Below are 17,428 nucleotides of genomic sequence, written 5' to 3'. Positions count from 1 at the left end.
GCCCCAACAAAAAACCATATTGCTTAAGGTGTCACGAAAACCTAAAACTACACTAAGGTACAAAAAAACTACAGTAAAACACAGTAAAACACAATAAAATACACTAAAAGTACAATAAAACACTCTAAAAGTACACTATACCATAATAAAATACACTAAAAGTACAATAAAATACACTAAAACTACAATAAAACACAGTAAAACACAATAGAATACACTAAAATTACAATAAAGTACAAGAAAATACAGTAAAACACAGTAAAACACAATAGAATACACTAAAATTACAATAAAGTACAAGAAAATACAGTAAAACACAATAAAATACACTAAAAGTACAATAAAACACACTAAAAGTACACTAAAAGTACAATAAAATACACTAAGGTACAATAAAACTACAATAAAACACAGTAAAACACAATAAAATACACAATAGAATACACTAAAATTACAATAAAGTACAAGAAAACACAGTAAAACACAATAAAATACACAATAGAATACACTAAAATTACAATAAAGTACAAGAAAACACAGTAAAACACAATAGAATACACTAAAATTACAATAAAGTACAAGAAAATACAATAAAGTACAGTAAAACACAATAGAATACACTAAGAGTACAATAAAACTACAATAAAATACAGTAAAACACAATAAAATACACTAAAAGTAAAATAAAACACTATAAAACTACACAAAGGTACAATAAAACTATAATAAAACACAGTAAAACACAATAAAACACAATAGAATACACTAAAATTACAATAAAGTACAAGAAAATACAGTAAAACACAATAGAATACACTAAAATTACAATAAAGTACAAGAAAATACAGTAAAACACAATAAAATACACTAAAAGTACAATAAAACACACTAAAAGTACACTATACCATAATAAAATACACGAAAAGGACAATAAAATACACTTTCTAGTTGAAGAGATTTATACTGAACTGGTATTGGGAGAAAAGCGTTCAAAAATGGTACACCTACTGTTTCCGTTTTGTCGTGACAGATGTTCGTGGAATGGTTAGTTGATTCAAACGAAAAATATCATAATAATTTTGGAGTTATATTGGGGATGTAGGTAAGGAAATTTATTTCGTTTTACTTTAATGTTATAAATGCATAATATATATAAATAATAATAATAAACTAAATAAACTAATAATAATAAACTAATAATGAACTAAATAAACTAATAATAAACTAAATACTTTGTTCCACGTATTATTATGTTCAATATGATATTGAGTCTTACAGAAACTTTGTGAATTTATGACAAATAACTTAAATTACAACAAAATACACTGAAATACACTAAAACTACAATAAAAACACACCATAACACAGTAAAACGCAATAAAACCAAATCAAAACACAGTAAAACACACTAAAAGTACAATAAAAGTACAATAAAACTCTCTAAAACTACACTATACCATAATAAAATACACTAAGGTACAATAAAACACAATAAAATACACTAAAAGTACAATAAAACTACAATAAAATACAAAAAAACTACAATAAAACACAGTAAAACACAAAAAAATACACTAAGGTACAATAAAACTACAATAAAACACAATAAAAGTACAATAAAACACTCTAAAACTACACTATACCACAACAAAACTACAATAAAACACACCAAAGCACAGTAAAACATGTTTACACTAGACCGCCAAGAAGAAAAACACTGAATTTTTGAAAGTTATTTATTTGCCTTAGTTTTCCCAGTTTCCCAGGTTTGTACGAACCCTGAATTCAACCTCGTACAGATAGGCAGTTCAGTGCTATTATGAAAAATGCAGAAATAATATCCTCATAAAAAGTTCACCACAATGTTTATTGGTAACATTTATTTTCTGTTTTTCTTTACAATTAATTGACAAGAGATATTTCATTAAGAAATACAATGAAGAGCTATTGTTGTTATTTGTCTTTGATATTTCTTTTTTCGTTAGTAAATATATTACCTTTATCTTCTTTTAGGTTATTTGATAGGTCCAAAGTATGAAAAGGTACATTTGGATTACTTATCAAAACCAATGCAAGTTTATGAGCAAAATCCCTATTTTAAAATACAAATCTTTACATTAAATAACGTCATTATAAGAATAACTTGTACGAATATACACCATTTAACTCCTATATTATCTAAATAGAGTTCCTCAATGGAGACAGTTTTTTCATAACAGCCAAAATCTGTTCCAAAGCTTCCGGGACCAGTGTTTTATACACAATGGAAGGTAGATTTGATTTTCTTTTTACTTACTCTTTAAAACTAACCTGATAAATTACTTCTTTTTTTCATGTAAATGGAAGCTTCGAGATCAGTAGCACTTCCTGGAGGAGTCTGGATATTTTTCCTTTAGTTCAGTTTTGAACTGTCGAAATAAGATACGGCTCTTTTCTTGATCGGTATCCTTTTCTTTATGGAATGAGTTGGCCATTTTCAGGCCATAATGGATGACAAAAAGCGTTATTTAAAACTGAAAATTAGTATCTTACAACGTGTAATTCGCAAACCTACAAAGATATCAATCAATGGGTTAGTTATCGATGGTTTCTTCTTTCTACACACGGTGGTATCTTGGTCTTACTTGACTTTTAAATTAAAGTCATATTGTCTAAACCTTTCATCATGATAAGGCGCTGAATTTCTGCTGAAGAAGAAGGTTCCCAAGGATCTCTCCACAAGACTTCAAAAATGACAGCTAACTTATTAGTCATTGGTTCTCTATACCAGGCTTCGTAGTCAATATGTTTCTGACATTTCCAACAAAGCTCAATGTAAAAGAGGTGGGCGCCCATCATTTCCAAACGTTGTCCGTTTTATCCTTGGGTATTTGGGCTATTTCTTTCATTTCGAATGCGGGTACAACGTAAACAGTTTTATCATCTTTTCGAGATTCGAGAAAGAGCCTATTTTCTCAGGCATACTCCAGGAACATTTCGTGGAGGTTATCGTTGGGCATCATATCGACGTCTAAGACTAATACAAATTCTGTGGTGGAATTTCTTCTCATTGACATCAATAAGAGCGAAACCAGTACTTGAATGTACAGTTGCATTGTAGAATTTCATTATTTTTGGTAAGGCATCAATGTAATTTAGTTTCTTCGTTCTAGTTAACAACTTGAAGATTTTATCCTTTAAAGTTCTATTAAACCTTTCAATTACTCCGCATTTAGTTGCACCTACACTAGTATAAAAACTTATTCCCTCTTTTCTTAAATAATCTTTAAACAATTTTGATAAAAATTCACTACCTTGATCAACATTAATTCGTAACGGCTTTCTTTAATAACTCTCCGTAAAGCTTTCAAAACCTCTTTACTAGTTTTATTTTTCAAAGGAAGACTCCAAGCATATTTTGAGAGGATATCAATAATAGTTAGAATATATTGAAACCCTTTATTATTTTCTTAAGATTTTGTAGATCGATCAAGTCGCACTGAAATACTTCACTGACTGTTGTAACGTAAGTACGATTTCTTGGAAAGTATATCCTCCTTGCTTTGTGAATGGTATATGTTGGCTGAGACTGAAGCCAAGTCTTAATTTTTTTCTTCGAAACATTTTTCACTCCTTGTTTCAATTTCTTTGCGCTACCGTAACTGAGAGGACTTTCACTGTTATAATACACTCGGCTTAACTTATTTTCCATAATTACACTTTCTCAAAGAAAGATTTTCTATTTAACCCTTGTCAATGTACGTTTAAAGCTATCCATTCATCTTCGTCTCTTATCAATGACGTCACAATTGTAGAAGATTTAACCCTTGTCAATGTACGTTTCAAGCTATCCATTCTCGTCTCTTATTAATGACGTCACAGATACAGTTGTAGAAGATTTAACCCTTGTCAATGTACGTTTAAAGCTATCTCTCTCTTATCAATGACGTCACAGATACAGTTGTAGAAGAGAGGAGTTTCCCAATAGACGGCGCACGGTGTTTTCTCGCCAATGACGTCACAGATACAGTTGAAGAGACCGTCATACGCATGCGCAGACTCACCCCGAGTTTGCGCGCGGTTTTCAAATTTCGCGGTTTTCCCGCGAGGCGGCGCGCGGTATTTTCCCGCGAGGGGGCGCGCGGGTTTCCCCGCGAAGGGGCTTCCCCGGCGGCGAGGGGGCGTTGATTACGTCACTCATTACGTCATAGGTCATTGACCTACACTGGTGACCTTGACCTACATTCTACACCTACATTCTACACCTACGGAGGTACGAAGTGGGGGGTTACACTACTTATGTTTTCCGTTTATATTAAGAAAACAAGACGCTCTTTTTAGGCAAAATGTTATGTTAACTGTACTTTTTATTTATTGGTAATATTTAAGTAAAAATTTATCTCGAAATTTATATGTTCAAAAATGTTTTTTTATTTGGAAAAATACATAATCATATCTTTGAACAAAATAATAATAACAATCATCCATTTATTACCTCTCCGAGTGACGTATGTCACGGAGAGGTATTACACCGGCCGTGTCTGTGTGTCTGTCTGTCTGTCTATCACGCCCCACGTGACCGCGTTCGCAGTTTGCGTATCGGAGCAAACGTGTTCCCAATTTCCGGACTGCATTGACAGTTCACGGAAATTTGGGGTTGTCTCATCTGGCTATTCTACTTGAGTTCCAACACCACCAGCTTTGGTTTTCGTCCACTCCACATGGACACTAGTCTGTACTTGCAAGCTTCCAAGCACAACCATCTTCTGTTCTTCGTCAATTTCACCTTGACACCAGCTTCTATGCACCAGCATCTTCTGTTCTTCTTCAATTCCACATTGTAACATTCACATTCATAACTCCCGCCGCCCACTACTCCCGCTAGAGCGCGCCATGCTCTACGGGATCTGGGCTACGTTCAGTAACTGCTAGCGTACGCAGCGCTGCGCGCATCGGAGACCGATTTTTTTACTGTACGGTTTTTCGCACTTCCGTTTTCTACGTCACGCTACGCATCGATGGGACACCGATCGTAGCGGCTGGAAGAGCAGGTTTTTTCGATGCGAATCGTATTTATGACGTCATTAATTGAAGTTCGCCATGGCGAACAATCCAGTCCAAAGCCACTAGCGAAACAATAACACATTTTTCTTTTTAGATCTTTTCAAATCAACTGCAATTAAAGTTAATTCCGTTTCATCGTCGTTAGATAGTTCGTTTAATAACAAAAATAACAGTTAAGTTTTCGTTTTCGACTCAATCCAAGATCTGTAGCAGACGCCATCATGGAAACTATCATCAAACGCAACAGAGAGAGAAAAAACGTTCAGTGACGTCTGACGTCACTCTGACGTAGCGCTCGGATAAAATCACATCGGTAGCGGTAACGGCTTTTTCCGATTTCCAGTTACTGAACGTAGCCCTGAACTCCGCTTAGGAGAGAAACGGAAGACATTCTCGTTCCCGGCTCTTTAATACGAGGCCGCATGTAGATACCAGAGAGATAAACCCACAATAAAAATCAGTTAATGTTATTGGTTTAACCCTCGTTTATTCACTCGACTAACATACATTACAATGGCGACGGAGATGGGTTTCTCAAAGTATTATTAAGCTGCAACAAAACTTCTGATTCTGCTGATCGACTTCGGAGGGACGTCGAAACAAATGAACAAAGATCACAGCAAACAAAGGAACAGATTCAACGATCATCCGTGATTAACTACGCAACCAACGCGGTGAGCAACACCAATAGTTATCCGTAACTCAACGACAATAGTTATCCGTAACTAAACGACGATAGTTATCCGTAACTAGTCTCAAGCAAGTCCGAACAAAATCGGGCCTAATCTCCTCCTCGTGGACCACGAAGCAAGCTCGGGAAAACCCGCGGCTCACATAGCCGTCTCCGACTTCCAAGTCACGCGAACCGAGGCTTAACGAATACCGCCGTAACGTTAATGACTCCGAGTTTCACACGTGCAATGGCTGATGCAGCATCAACCACCACTAACATTTATCAAATGGGAACAGTAGGTTTATTAGAAACTTTTAATCCTCAAACCATTTCGTGGAAACAGTATTCTTCCAAGCTTAACGCCTACTTCATCGCCAATGGACTAAAAGAAGAAGATCGCAAGCGTGCCGTTTTAATGACTGTACTGGACAATCAAACATTTGCGTTATTAGCGGGACTCGTTCAACCTGAAGATCCCATTGATATCGCGTACACCCAGTTAGTAGAACACTTGAGCACTTATTTTAATCCAAAACCCTCGAAAGGCATCTCTCGCTGTAAGTTTTACCGACGGAACAGACTTCCGGGTGAAAGCGTTGTTTCATACATTTCGGACTTAAAGAAATTATCGGAAAACTGCGACTTCGGCGCCAACCTCGAGTCCATGATTTTAGACCGAATTATGATGGGCATCAACGATGAAGCAATGCATCGGCGCATGTTAGCTGGCGAGGATGAAACTAATTTCAACTTGGCAGCCGCGACTAAGGCACTTCTGTCAATGGAAATGATAAATAAAGACGCGAAAGAACTGAAGTCCTCCATACCGCAAGTGGAAAATTACCACGTCAACGCTGTTAATACTTTTAACAAGCAACTAGCCTTTAATCGGAATCGTATGAGACCTCCGAACCTATCAAACACGCATGGACAATCCAACGTGAGGCATGATGTACATCAGAACGTGAAATGTGCCAGGTGCACGAAGACTGATCATGTGGGCACGAACTGCCCTTACATCAATGCTGTTTGTGGCGGCTGTGGAAAAACAGGACACTTAGTCAAAGCTTGCTACTCAATGAAGCAAGACAAATCAGCCCCGAAACGAGGCAATGGTAGGAAGAAAACAAGGGACTATAATAGTGGAACCAACAATGTGGTCGAATCGTCCGACGATGAACCCATTTTACCTCACCAAGAATACATAATGTATGACTATAATAGTGGAACAAACAATGTGGTCGAATCGTCCGACGATGAACCCATTTTACCTCACCAAGAATACATAATGTATACTGATGGTACCAACCACGTTCATGACTCCTTGGATGAAACTATCGCGCCTATTCAAGAGCAATATCTTTGCCATCTCGAGCCTGAGAATGCACGAGATCCTGACGTTAACCTCAGAGACGATGAGGCCCCGCCTCCTGAAATCATCTCCATCAACGTCAATGGGAAAAACCTACCATTTCAAGTAGATAATGGTTCCGGATTCACGATAATATCGGAATCTGTGTTCAACGACCTATCGGGAGCCGGCACGTTACAACCGTTCCCGAAGCGCTTAAAATCCTACACCGGAAATGGTCTTGATATTCTCGGTACATGCCTAGTCACCGCCACATACCATGGTAGAACTAGCACCTTACCTTTGCTCGTGAACCAAGGTACAGGACCGAGCCTCTGCGGACGAAAATGGCTATATTCAGCGCTGGCCATCTTACCATCGCTTAAGGAATTAGCCGTCAACCAAACGAGAGTGGCTTCAAGCGCACCTGCACCTGGAACTGCACCAACTATGGCCGAACCGTTAACCTTGGATGGCGTCCTGACCAGTCATAAGGCGTTATTTCAACCAGGTCTCGGCAAACTCGAAGATTTCAAGGTCAAGCTATATGTTAAGCCTAACATAACACCTAAATTTTGCAAAGCGAGGTCCGTCCCCTATGCCATGAAATCAAGAGTCGAAGATGAGTTATTCCGCTTGGAAGCCGCCGGAATCATTGAGAGAATTCCATACTCAGAATTCGCTTCTCCGATCGTTCCCGTTTTGAAACCCCCGCCAAGCATTTTGCACCAAGCAGATCTCGATCAAGGTAAAGCCACGATCGACGACGATCATTCCGATAGTGTTACCAGATCTTACACACTTGAGACGCCGGTCTACGCTAAAAATTTTGGAGTTGGATGCAAATGGCTTCCGGGTGTCGTCACTAAACGCCTTGGACGCATGATGTACGAGATCAACACCTCGAAAGGTTTGATCCGACGACACGTTAATCAAGTACGTCCCAACGCACACCCCATACCTGACCTACGTTCCGATCCGGATTCATCCATCGATCTCGACTTTTACCCGGAAATCCGCACTTCCCGCAACAACGTCGCGCCGACGTCACTCCCAACGCCTCGGGCTACGCCAAACCGAACACTTGTAACGCCTAGACAACTGGATACACCGACTCTTCGCCAAGTCACAACAACTAGCACCCAGCTAACGTTGACCCGACCACCAGAGCCTTCCAGCACTCCATCACTGCCGAGAAGCCGGCCAGTTCGCACAACGCAACCACCCTCGCGCTACAAGGATTATATTTCCAAATGAACTATTAACTAAGATTAGACATTACATTCCGAATTAAGAATAGGCACTACTGATTATGATAACCTAAGTTTTTTTTAATTACTACTTATTCCTGTATAAGTTCCATAATAATCTTAATTGATAATAATATTTGCTCATTCATAAGTTCCTCAGTAATTTTAAGTATTTCGAACACATGCCCTTTCTCTGTAACAGTTCATTTCAAAAAAAAAGGGAGGTATTGTAACATTCACATTCATAACTCCCGCCGCCCACTACTCCCGCTAGAGCGCGCCATGCTCTACGGGCTCTGAACTCCGCTTAGGAGAGAAACGGAAGACATTCTCGTTCCCGGCTCTCTAATACGAGGCCGCATGTAAATACTAGAGAGCTAAACCCACAATAAAAATCAGTTAAGCTATTAGTTTAACCCTCGTTTATTCACTCGACTAACATACATTACACACATTGACACCAGCTTCTATGCACCACCATCTTCAGGCCTTTGTCCATTCCACATGGACGCCAGTCAGTCCATTCTGGCTTCTTTTCCTTCGTCATCGTTTGGTTTCAAGATATACGCGGCGATCGGCTAGGGTTACGAGAAACGTCTAGCCTCCCAATGGCAGTGCTTCCACCATCGGTTCACGCGAATGCGTTTTTATCTATTATTGGTTTCAAGATATACGCGGCGATCGGCTAGGGTTACGAGAAACGTCTAGCCTCCCAATGGCAGGGCTTCAACCATGCGTTATTATCTATTATTATAATGGAAATGAATCGTATATATACCCCAAAATTTGAAGAAAGCGGGCAAGAGGGGTACCCTTCACTTTAAACGTCAATATTAGGAAAGTTTCGAAAGATAATAGGAACAACTTTATTTTAAACGATTTAACTATTTTTAAAGTTATTTACTGGCGATTAAAATAATTAATATCATTCTATTTAATTAATTATTTAAGATAAACTTATTTCTTTTAAGTGACACAAGTGAGAGTTTATATAGAACGAGTAATGAAGATTGCATCTGAATCGAAACACTACACGCATATCAAAGTTAATATAAAGCGAGTAGGATGATAAGATCTCTTTCAAAACGATAACATTTCCTTTTTGCAGAATATTAAATGGAAATATTTTAAATAATTTTCGGCATTACGATTCTTTTAGTAGTTGTGTAGCTATAAAGCTCTGTTTCATCTCAATATTCCAAGAACATCTTTTGATATTAACATTTCAAATTTGGTGTTTACTTTTTAATTCAGCTTTACTACATTTATATATAGTGTAAACGCAACTTTTAATTTCACTACATAATATGGATTTTAATACTTCGTCTCTATGTAAGTGTTGAAGCGATTAGGTCTATGAAACAAGATACCCTAGATTTAAACTAGAATTGATCTTGTTTCGTGTCCTCTTACAAGAAGTGTTAACGGTTCAGAGTGAGCCGAAAGTTAAATACACACTTAAGTGATAGATATTAGGTCCTCATTAGACTTATGAGAATACACAGGGAAATGTTAAACGATTAAACCTTTATAAATGGTCTTCGCGATATCCCGCTAATTTGAGCTACGTATTTCCGGTTTTCTCATTGGCTGGTGGACCCATGGACGAAGTAATACTGAAGAACCAATGGCAGCCCATTACTAAGCGACAAAACAACCAATGTTAAGCTTACAGCTCGAAAATGGAGGGGGTTATGAAAATGCGGAGTCAAATCCCGGAAAACGCTAGCGCCATCTAGACAAAATAAGACGGCTAGAAGGCGAATGAACAAGTATTTCTCCAACAACTTTCTCCATCTGCCATCCGTCCTTCAGTATTAGTTCGTCCATGGTGGACCTGTGTTTGGAAAGTAAATTCGTCTCGACTCGGAGAGGTTTATTTTGGTTTCCCAACTTGTTTTTCTTCTGCAACCGCACTCGCCAACGTGTTTTTTGCGGCAACTCGTAAAACAGCAAAAGGCCTCTTTCTGGGGATCGGAACACATGGTAACCTTTACAGTGTGCATATTCTCGGCAATTGCAAACACATTTTACTATAGGTTTATTATCTTCTTCATCTTCGTAGTAGTTCGAGCATGCACGAACAGATTTTGGCGGGCAAATTGTGTCGTTGTAGCTGCTGCTTTTTGCAAAATCTATGTGAAATAAATACTTTAAAAACATTATTGACTTCATATTTCAATGTAAACTTACCGGCGATCGCAAAGACGATGCAGCAAATTGCAACGATACTATCGAAATATCTCATCGTCGGGACAGTATTCTTAAAACAAATTTTCTGAGAATTCAGGTCAAATTTTAAAAGAACTTTGCGTATGCGATACGTGTGCGAAAATGTGGTTTTTAAACGTATCTGCCTTCGGTTTTAACACCATAAATTTTCCATTGTGTTGAATACAATTGATATTGTTCTAAACATTCTGTATTTTTTACCTCTCCGAGTGACGTATGTCACGGAGAGGTTCTAAAATCGACAGGCATGTCTGTGTGTGTGTGTGTGTGTGTGTGTGTGTGTGTGTGTGTGTGTCAGGCTGTTGTTATTGACTTACACCCCAGGGGACCGCGTTCGCAGTTTCCGAATCGAAGCAAATGTGTTCGCCATTTCCGGACCGCATTCACAGTTCCCGGAAAATTCAAAACTTGAGGCTATCCACAATTCAACTGGCCACTACTATTTCATCTGACTAGTCAATTGTCCATTCCACATGAACACCAATCTGTATTCACTGGCTTCTAACACCACCACCTTCTGGGCGTTGCTTTTGTCCATCCCACAAAGACACCAGTCTGTACTTACTGGCTTCTAACACCACCATCTTCTGGTCTTTGTTTTTGTCCATCCCACATGGACACCAGTCTGTACACCTGGCTTCTACACCACCATCTTCTCGTCTTTGTTTTTGTCCATCCCACATGGACACCAGTCTGTACACCTGGCTTCTACACCACCATCTTCTGGTCATTGTTTTTGTCCATCCCACATGGACACCAGTCTGTACACCTGGCTTCTACACCACCATCTTCTGGTCATTGTTTTTGTCCATCCCACACGGACACCAGTCTGTACACCTGGCTTCTACACCACCATCTTCTGGTCATAGTTTTTGTCCATCCCACATGGACACCAGTCTGCACACCTGGCTTCTACTCCATCATCATCCTTAAGGTTAAGACATACGCGGCGATCGGCCAGGGTTACGAGAAACGTCCGGCCTCCCAATGGCGGGGCTTCCACCAAAGGTTCACGCAATTGCGCTGTTCTTATCCATAGCTGCGATTCGAAATCCTTATATACTACCTATTAGAATAAGGTGAAGCAACCGGCGTATGCTTCATTTTAAACGCCAATATTAGTCAAGTCTCTCAAGAATGTTTAATTGTTCTTTATCAAGACGATGTAACGCTCAATAAGGCGAACAACTAACGAAGAAAATATTTAATATTAATTATATTTATTTTAATATTTAAGATAATCTTGTTTCTAAACTCAAAATGAAAACGGGAAGAGTTAAAAAGCAGTCTATTTTTTTGTCTGTGTGTGTCTGTCCGTTGTCACACTAGTGCGCCGAGTTAGCAGTTCGCTTTGTTTTGATGTGTTAAGAAATCCTACAGAACCTTAATATTCACTTTTTCATAATATAAAGTGAATATGTGGAAATCCTTTTCGTAATTACGATGCATTTAGTACTTTTGTAGCTTTAAAGCTCTGTTTCATTTTGATATTCCAAGAATGTTTTTTAATATTGTTATTTGAAATGGATGTTTATATATTACTTAAGCTATACTACATCTGTTTATAGCATAATCCTTTCTATAGTGATTTCAAAACGAACGCAACGATATTGGTCAAATGTACTTTTATTTGTCAATAGGCCTAGTGAACCCAAAAGTTAACGCTTGGGTTTGGTTTTCGTTTCTGTAATGCAGAGACATTAACGGTTCAGAGTGAGCCGAAAGTTAAATACACTGTTAAATAATTAGGCTTAGATTTTATAATCATGGTGGATATCTGGGCCGCGTTCAGCAGAGCTTAGCGCTGTTAGCAGTGTCGTACAGAACGGGATTTTGCTTTTGAATTTGACGTCACGGTGCTCAGCGCTGAGCCAGCGCGGTCTTCAAAGAAAATAGTCGGGTTTTGGGAAAACGTGACGTAAAACGCGTAGTTCTCAGCTTGGCGAAAAAACATGGAGGAATTAATACAAATAGCTCTTGCTGATTCTGATGGGACTATAGCTATTTAATTGGCGTGAAACCATTTGATGACGCGAGAATTTTAAGAGACATGTTACTTTCTAATTTTAATTATAAAAGACGTTGTTATCTATCTCTTTAAATATGTTATGATACAATTTTTGTTAAGCCTTGGTACCTTGCACGCTTTATTGCGCTAGCGTCATTTTTAAAACACCGATGACCGGAAAAAAGCTATGACGACAGATCTCACCGGTAACCGTTTTCCAAAATCCGCTGTCATTTTGGGGAGCTCTGCTGGACGCAGCCCAGACCAGTTAAAGGTCTGATCGTGATCGGATTATAGCTTCGTGTTTTCATGCTATTTATGGTGCACATTTACATCCAGTGTGTGTAGCCAGAAATAAGCTTTGGTATTATGTAACGTTAACAGTCATGTTGACAAACTAAGAAAATCGTTGAGGTGAAACGAGAGGATAGTGTTTACATGGCAACCCTGTTGTGAATATGGCTTTGAACATAGAGGGTATACAGTTGAGGAGTAGAAAATTCGGCCTTTACAAAAACGTAAAGGTAATATCCCTCCAAAGGTTTAGCTCTTCATTTCCCGTTTTTCCCCCATCGGATGATTTTAATGTGTACAAGTATATCCTTATTGGATGTAAAATGTCGTCTGATTTACAGTATATTTGCTATGCTTTGTATACTGCTTTAATATTTCATAAATTTTAACTTCATTATTTGTTCTTAAAAAAAGAAACATTTCCATATCTGGGTAAGTAAGTTTGTAAGTAGTCCTCCTCGGAGAGGTAATATTTTGGTTTTCCCAACTTGTTATATTATATAAATGATCGATTCAAAAACTGCAATAAAAAAGTTCATGACACAGTCGGGAAAATAAGGTAATAAAATGAAAACGCCGTTATCACAATTGACAGTTAAAATAAATTGTTATTGGATCCTCATAAATAATAAAATAAATTTCATGTTAAACCATTAAAATTTTGGTATTTTATTATTATTACTAATGTCATAAGTTTATAATGCCTCTAAGTACTCATATCGCTTCCACTTCTATGGCAATAGTGTTTGTCTGGCTCCTTTTAATGAAACCCTATACTCTCTCCGTATCATTTATCACCTCAACTTCAATACAAAATTGTACCGCCTAGCCTAGCGTTTCTTTTATCCCTTTTAGAATGTTTCAGGACTGAAACCGCCTCTATCTCACGAGAGAGAGGGATTTGGGGTTGCTTAAGTAAAATTAGTCCCCCCCCCCAGTTCCTGCCTATACGAAACGTAAAACTCTCCTTTATTCCACTGGATGATTTTTTTTTTCGTCTCGACCGCTTGGTGGCTGCACCGCGACAGAAATTTCAAAATTTTCTCTCTTCGGATCTTAGCGCTATACGAGTTCTGACGTCACAGTAGCCTGCAGAAGATGCCCAGTTGTAACCCGTATTTGTGTACTTAGAGGCATTATAAACTTATGCTAATGTGCATGGTCATATTTATAATCAAAACGTTTTGATTTGCCTGGAAATACAGACTCATTAGGCACATTTAGACCAGACTGAAATCTTACTGTCACGTCGGTGATGTCGCTTTGGTCGCTGAAGCAAACAAATCATACGTGTCAACGACTACGTAAAATATTCGGGATTGGTTGAATTCTCACAGGCTGAGAGAGGTAAGGATAAGATAGGTTCGGTTAAGGAGACGCCACTAAACAGTGGCGGTGCAGTAGGCCTCGTTTTTAAGACGAATTAATTGCTAATTATTTTGTAATAAGAGATAATCTATTTTTATTATTATTATTTTTCCTATTATATGTAGCAAAAAGTCGTTTTTTAAAGTTATATTGTTATAATACCTGAACTTTTCCTTCAATGGTAATATTAAAGTTTACATTAATATTTTCAAAACAGTTTTTCTTTAATTGCGAAAAATACATAATCTTAGTCTTGAAAAGAATAACAGTCATCCCTTTACTTTCTTTCTGCAACTGCAACGGCCAACGTCTTTACCGCGGCAAGGGATAATACAGCAATAGGTCTCTGGCAATAAGCGGGGACATTCGAAACCTTTACACTGTGTATCAACAGTGCAAGCGCAATGGCAAAAATCTGGATTATTATCACGGTTTAAGTATTGTTTAGTTTCTCGATCGTAGAACTTCGTGCATTCACGCTTAGTTTTTGGCGGGCAAATTTCGTTGTAGCTTGCTGCAAAATCTACATGAAATAAATAATTGAAAAATATAACGGTGTTTTTCATTTGATTATCCATAAGTTAATGGAAAAAAATTAAGTAATATCAAAAACGGTTTTATGTACTAAGAACGTCGGATCATAGCTTTAGCCTCTGGTACTATCCTCGCATATTTTATTGAGAAACTTCGTCTGCTTATATTTTGACTCACCCACAAATTTAGCATATAGCGACTTCTAGTGGTCGAAAATGTCATTCTTATCTCTGGTTAAATATTGTTTTCCGAAATTGCGCCAGTGGTAAAAAAATATTATTGTAGTGCATTTATAAGTTGTTATTATGATTTACTTTACATATGCAGTACCTATATTTAAAGCCCAAAAAATATAAGAGAATAAGACCGATAGATGGCGAGCGCGAGTTTTTAAATTAAAAGCTACTCCCATCAAAACATACAAAGTAGTCGAGGATGGGTAGAGAATTTGCTACGCTCAAGGTTCTTCTTACGTAAATCCGTTTTTGCCGTTATTTAAAACCACAATATAAATAAGAACTCTTTGCGTTTAAAAGATCAATTAGAAGAAACTGCTTGTTACACTTAATTATTATTATTATTGAATACATAATTTTATTTCATTTAAACTTACCGGAGATCGCAAGAACGATGGAGCAAATTGCAACGAAATTCAAAATGATCTTCATTATCGAAAGAAATAACCAGATCAACCGAAAATAAAACTTTAAATGCAGACATATAATTTTAGTAGCTTATATAGCCCGAGTTATTATTAAAACCAACTTTCAATATACACTACGATATTCGTATTATTTATAGATTGAATTATGTCGTATTGAAAATAAGGCTATACAGCTTTTACTTAAAATTATTCGTGTATTCAATTTTTATTTCAATAGGATGTAACTTACAATAAATATTGACGACTCGAAATAGTTTTTCTGAGCACAGATTGTTCTCTCAAACACTAAAACTCCTAAATTTCAACCGTAACGACTAAAATTGGATTTAATATTGTTAATTCAACGATATATCAATTTTTAGCCACATCGTATATACGATGGGCTAATAGTTTGACTTGGTGTGTAGAAGAAGAAGAGGAAGATGATGATGATGATGATGATGATGATGATGATGATGATGATGTTTCGTTCGTTATTATTTTGATATGTGGACTCATTTTGTGAGCTTTAGCTTAGTTTAATCATAAGCGGTTCCATAAGTATAACACTACCTAAACTTCGAAATGATGCTGAGAGCTAGTTTGAGAACGACACCGGAATTGACCACACGCGATTTTGTAGTCCATCTTCCTATTTAGTCTGTACTAAACCTTTGACAGCGCCTCACCAGGCGTCGCTTTACAAGAATCTTTGACGTTTCACCAGTAGGGTTCATAAGAGTCTCCCAGCCCAAGCACTGTGGAAGGCAGGGGTGGTGCAAGTGGTGGGTGGTGCAGAGTGGTGCAGAGTGGTGCGGGTGGTGCGGGTGGTGCGAGGGGGGAGCAGATGGCGCCAGTGACGCTGGAACTTTCGAGAAGTTTAATTTTATCGCAAATACTAAGATAAGATAAGGGATAAGAAAAATAAAAAATTGGAATTCAGATCAGTTCAATTCTAGTGTAGTTTAAAAATGAATTTCTTAATGCTGATAAGATAACGGGGATATCTCGGAGAAAAATAAATCAATACAGTAGTGGTATGTTATATACCATAAAATTCAATATAGACAAAGGTTGATAACACTCTATTTGAAATGAAACGCGTTCGCTTCTCAGGGTGCATAGTGCATATAATACCATATGAAGATAAGGTCAATTATAATGCAAGAAATAAACGACTCTTCAATATGTTAATTAGATTAAAATTCGAGCCATTAATTTCCCCCGTATTAATAAAATGGCGAATGAATGAGGGAAATCCCAATGTGTGAAACCTATTGTGGGGGGGGTAATACCCCGGAAAGAGTGCCACGGGAAAATATTCTCAAACCCAGTTGCAACATGTGGCGCCCCAGAAAACCCATTACTCACCCCCAAGTTAAAGCTACAATGACGTAGAATTGAATGGCCGTATAAATAGTCAGACCAGGCAAAGTAGAAAATCACTATGAGACCGCGGTGGATAACTTGGATTACGTTGAAATATATAAAGTATTTCAAAACAAAACCTTTTTGGAAGATGAATTTTGTAAACGTGTGATAACAAAAATTATTTTTAAGAGCAGAGAATATTTATTAATAAAAGCTAATGGTATATGAAAATGTGTGTCATTCGTTAAAATGGACTTCAGCCTACAACACCCTTTTAACGGTCTTATCGCCGGGGCGACTCAGTCGGGGAAATCATTCTTTGTAGCTAATCTCATTAAGCATAGAGATATATGTATTACCCCGCCACCAGATAGAATAATATGGTGTTATACAGAATATCAACCGAAACTTTTCAATTCGGTATTGGATCACACCCCGTCAGTTGAATTTCACGAGGGTATATTAAACGTAAATCTATTAGACCCCAATGTCAAGAACTTTGTCATTCTCGATGACTTGCTTTGTGAAATTTCAAATAACAAGGATGTAACGAATTTGTTCATACGTGGATCCCATCATAAAAATACGTCGGTCTTCATTCTCATGCAAAACTTATATTATCCCGGGAAGGAAATAAGAACATTAAATTTAAACGCCCACT

The 17,428-nt window shown here is 37.6% G+C and overlaps 1 protein-coding gene and 1 long non-coding RNA gene across 3 annotated transcripts; one reads left to right on the top strand and one right to left on the bottom strand.

Annotated features, from left to right (window-relative positions):
- Positions 1-1,849: 1,849 nt before the first annotated feature.
- Positions 1,850-4,278, bottom strand: LOC149616077 (uncharacterized). Of its 2 annotated transcripts, XR_016375856.1 has the most exons (3): positions 2,625-4,278; positions 2,160-2,550; positions 1,850-2,092 (listed from the first exon to the last, which is right to left on the bottom strand). It is a non-coding gene; the product is annotated as an uncharacterized LOC149616077 (long non-coding RNA). The 2 variants fall into 2 exon arrangements; XR_016375855.1 differs by having other exon boundaries at positions 1,850-2,550.
- Positions 4,279-5,409: 1,131 nt separating this feature from the next.
- LOC149616076 (uncharacterized) lies at positions 5,410-8,714 on the top strand. Its single transcript, XM_089856701.1, has 2 exons — positions 5,410-6,906; positions 6,988-8,714. The coding sequence occupies exons 1-2, from the start codon at positions 5,940-5,942 to the stop codon at positions 8,322-8,324; spliced, it is 2,304 nt and encodes a 767-aa protein (XP_089712827.1). The 5' UTR covers positions 5,410-5,939; the 3' UTR covers positions 8,325-8,714.
- The last annotated feature ends 8,714 nt before the right edge of the window (positions 8,715-17,428 follow it).

The sequence above is a fragment of the Phalangium opilio genome, unplaced genomic scaffold, assembly GCF_054372755.1.
Source record: "Phalangium opilio isolate 3A_F unplaced genomic scaffold, DU_Popi_V2 ptg000217l_1, whole genome shotgun sequence".
Lineage (NCBI taxonomy): Eukaryota > Metazoa > Arthropoda > Arachnida > Opiliones > Phalangiidae > Phalangium > Phalangium opilio.
Note: the sequence above shows the minus strand (reverse complement) of the source record. Positions and strands in the feature narration are given on the sequence as shown.

Bases quoted from the DNA above. Each gene is read 5' to 3' on its own strand.
- LOC149616076 (XM_089856701.1), top strand. From the start codon at position 5,940: ATGACTCCGAGTTTCACACGTGCAATGGCTGATGCAGCATCAACCACC. The intron at 6,907-6,987 runs CTCACCAAGAAT...AACCCATTTTAC, and splicing joins CGACGATGAACCCATTTTAC to CTCACCAAGAATACATAATG.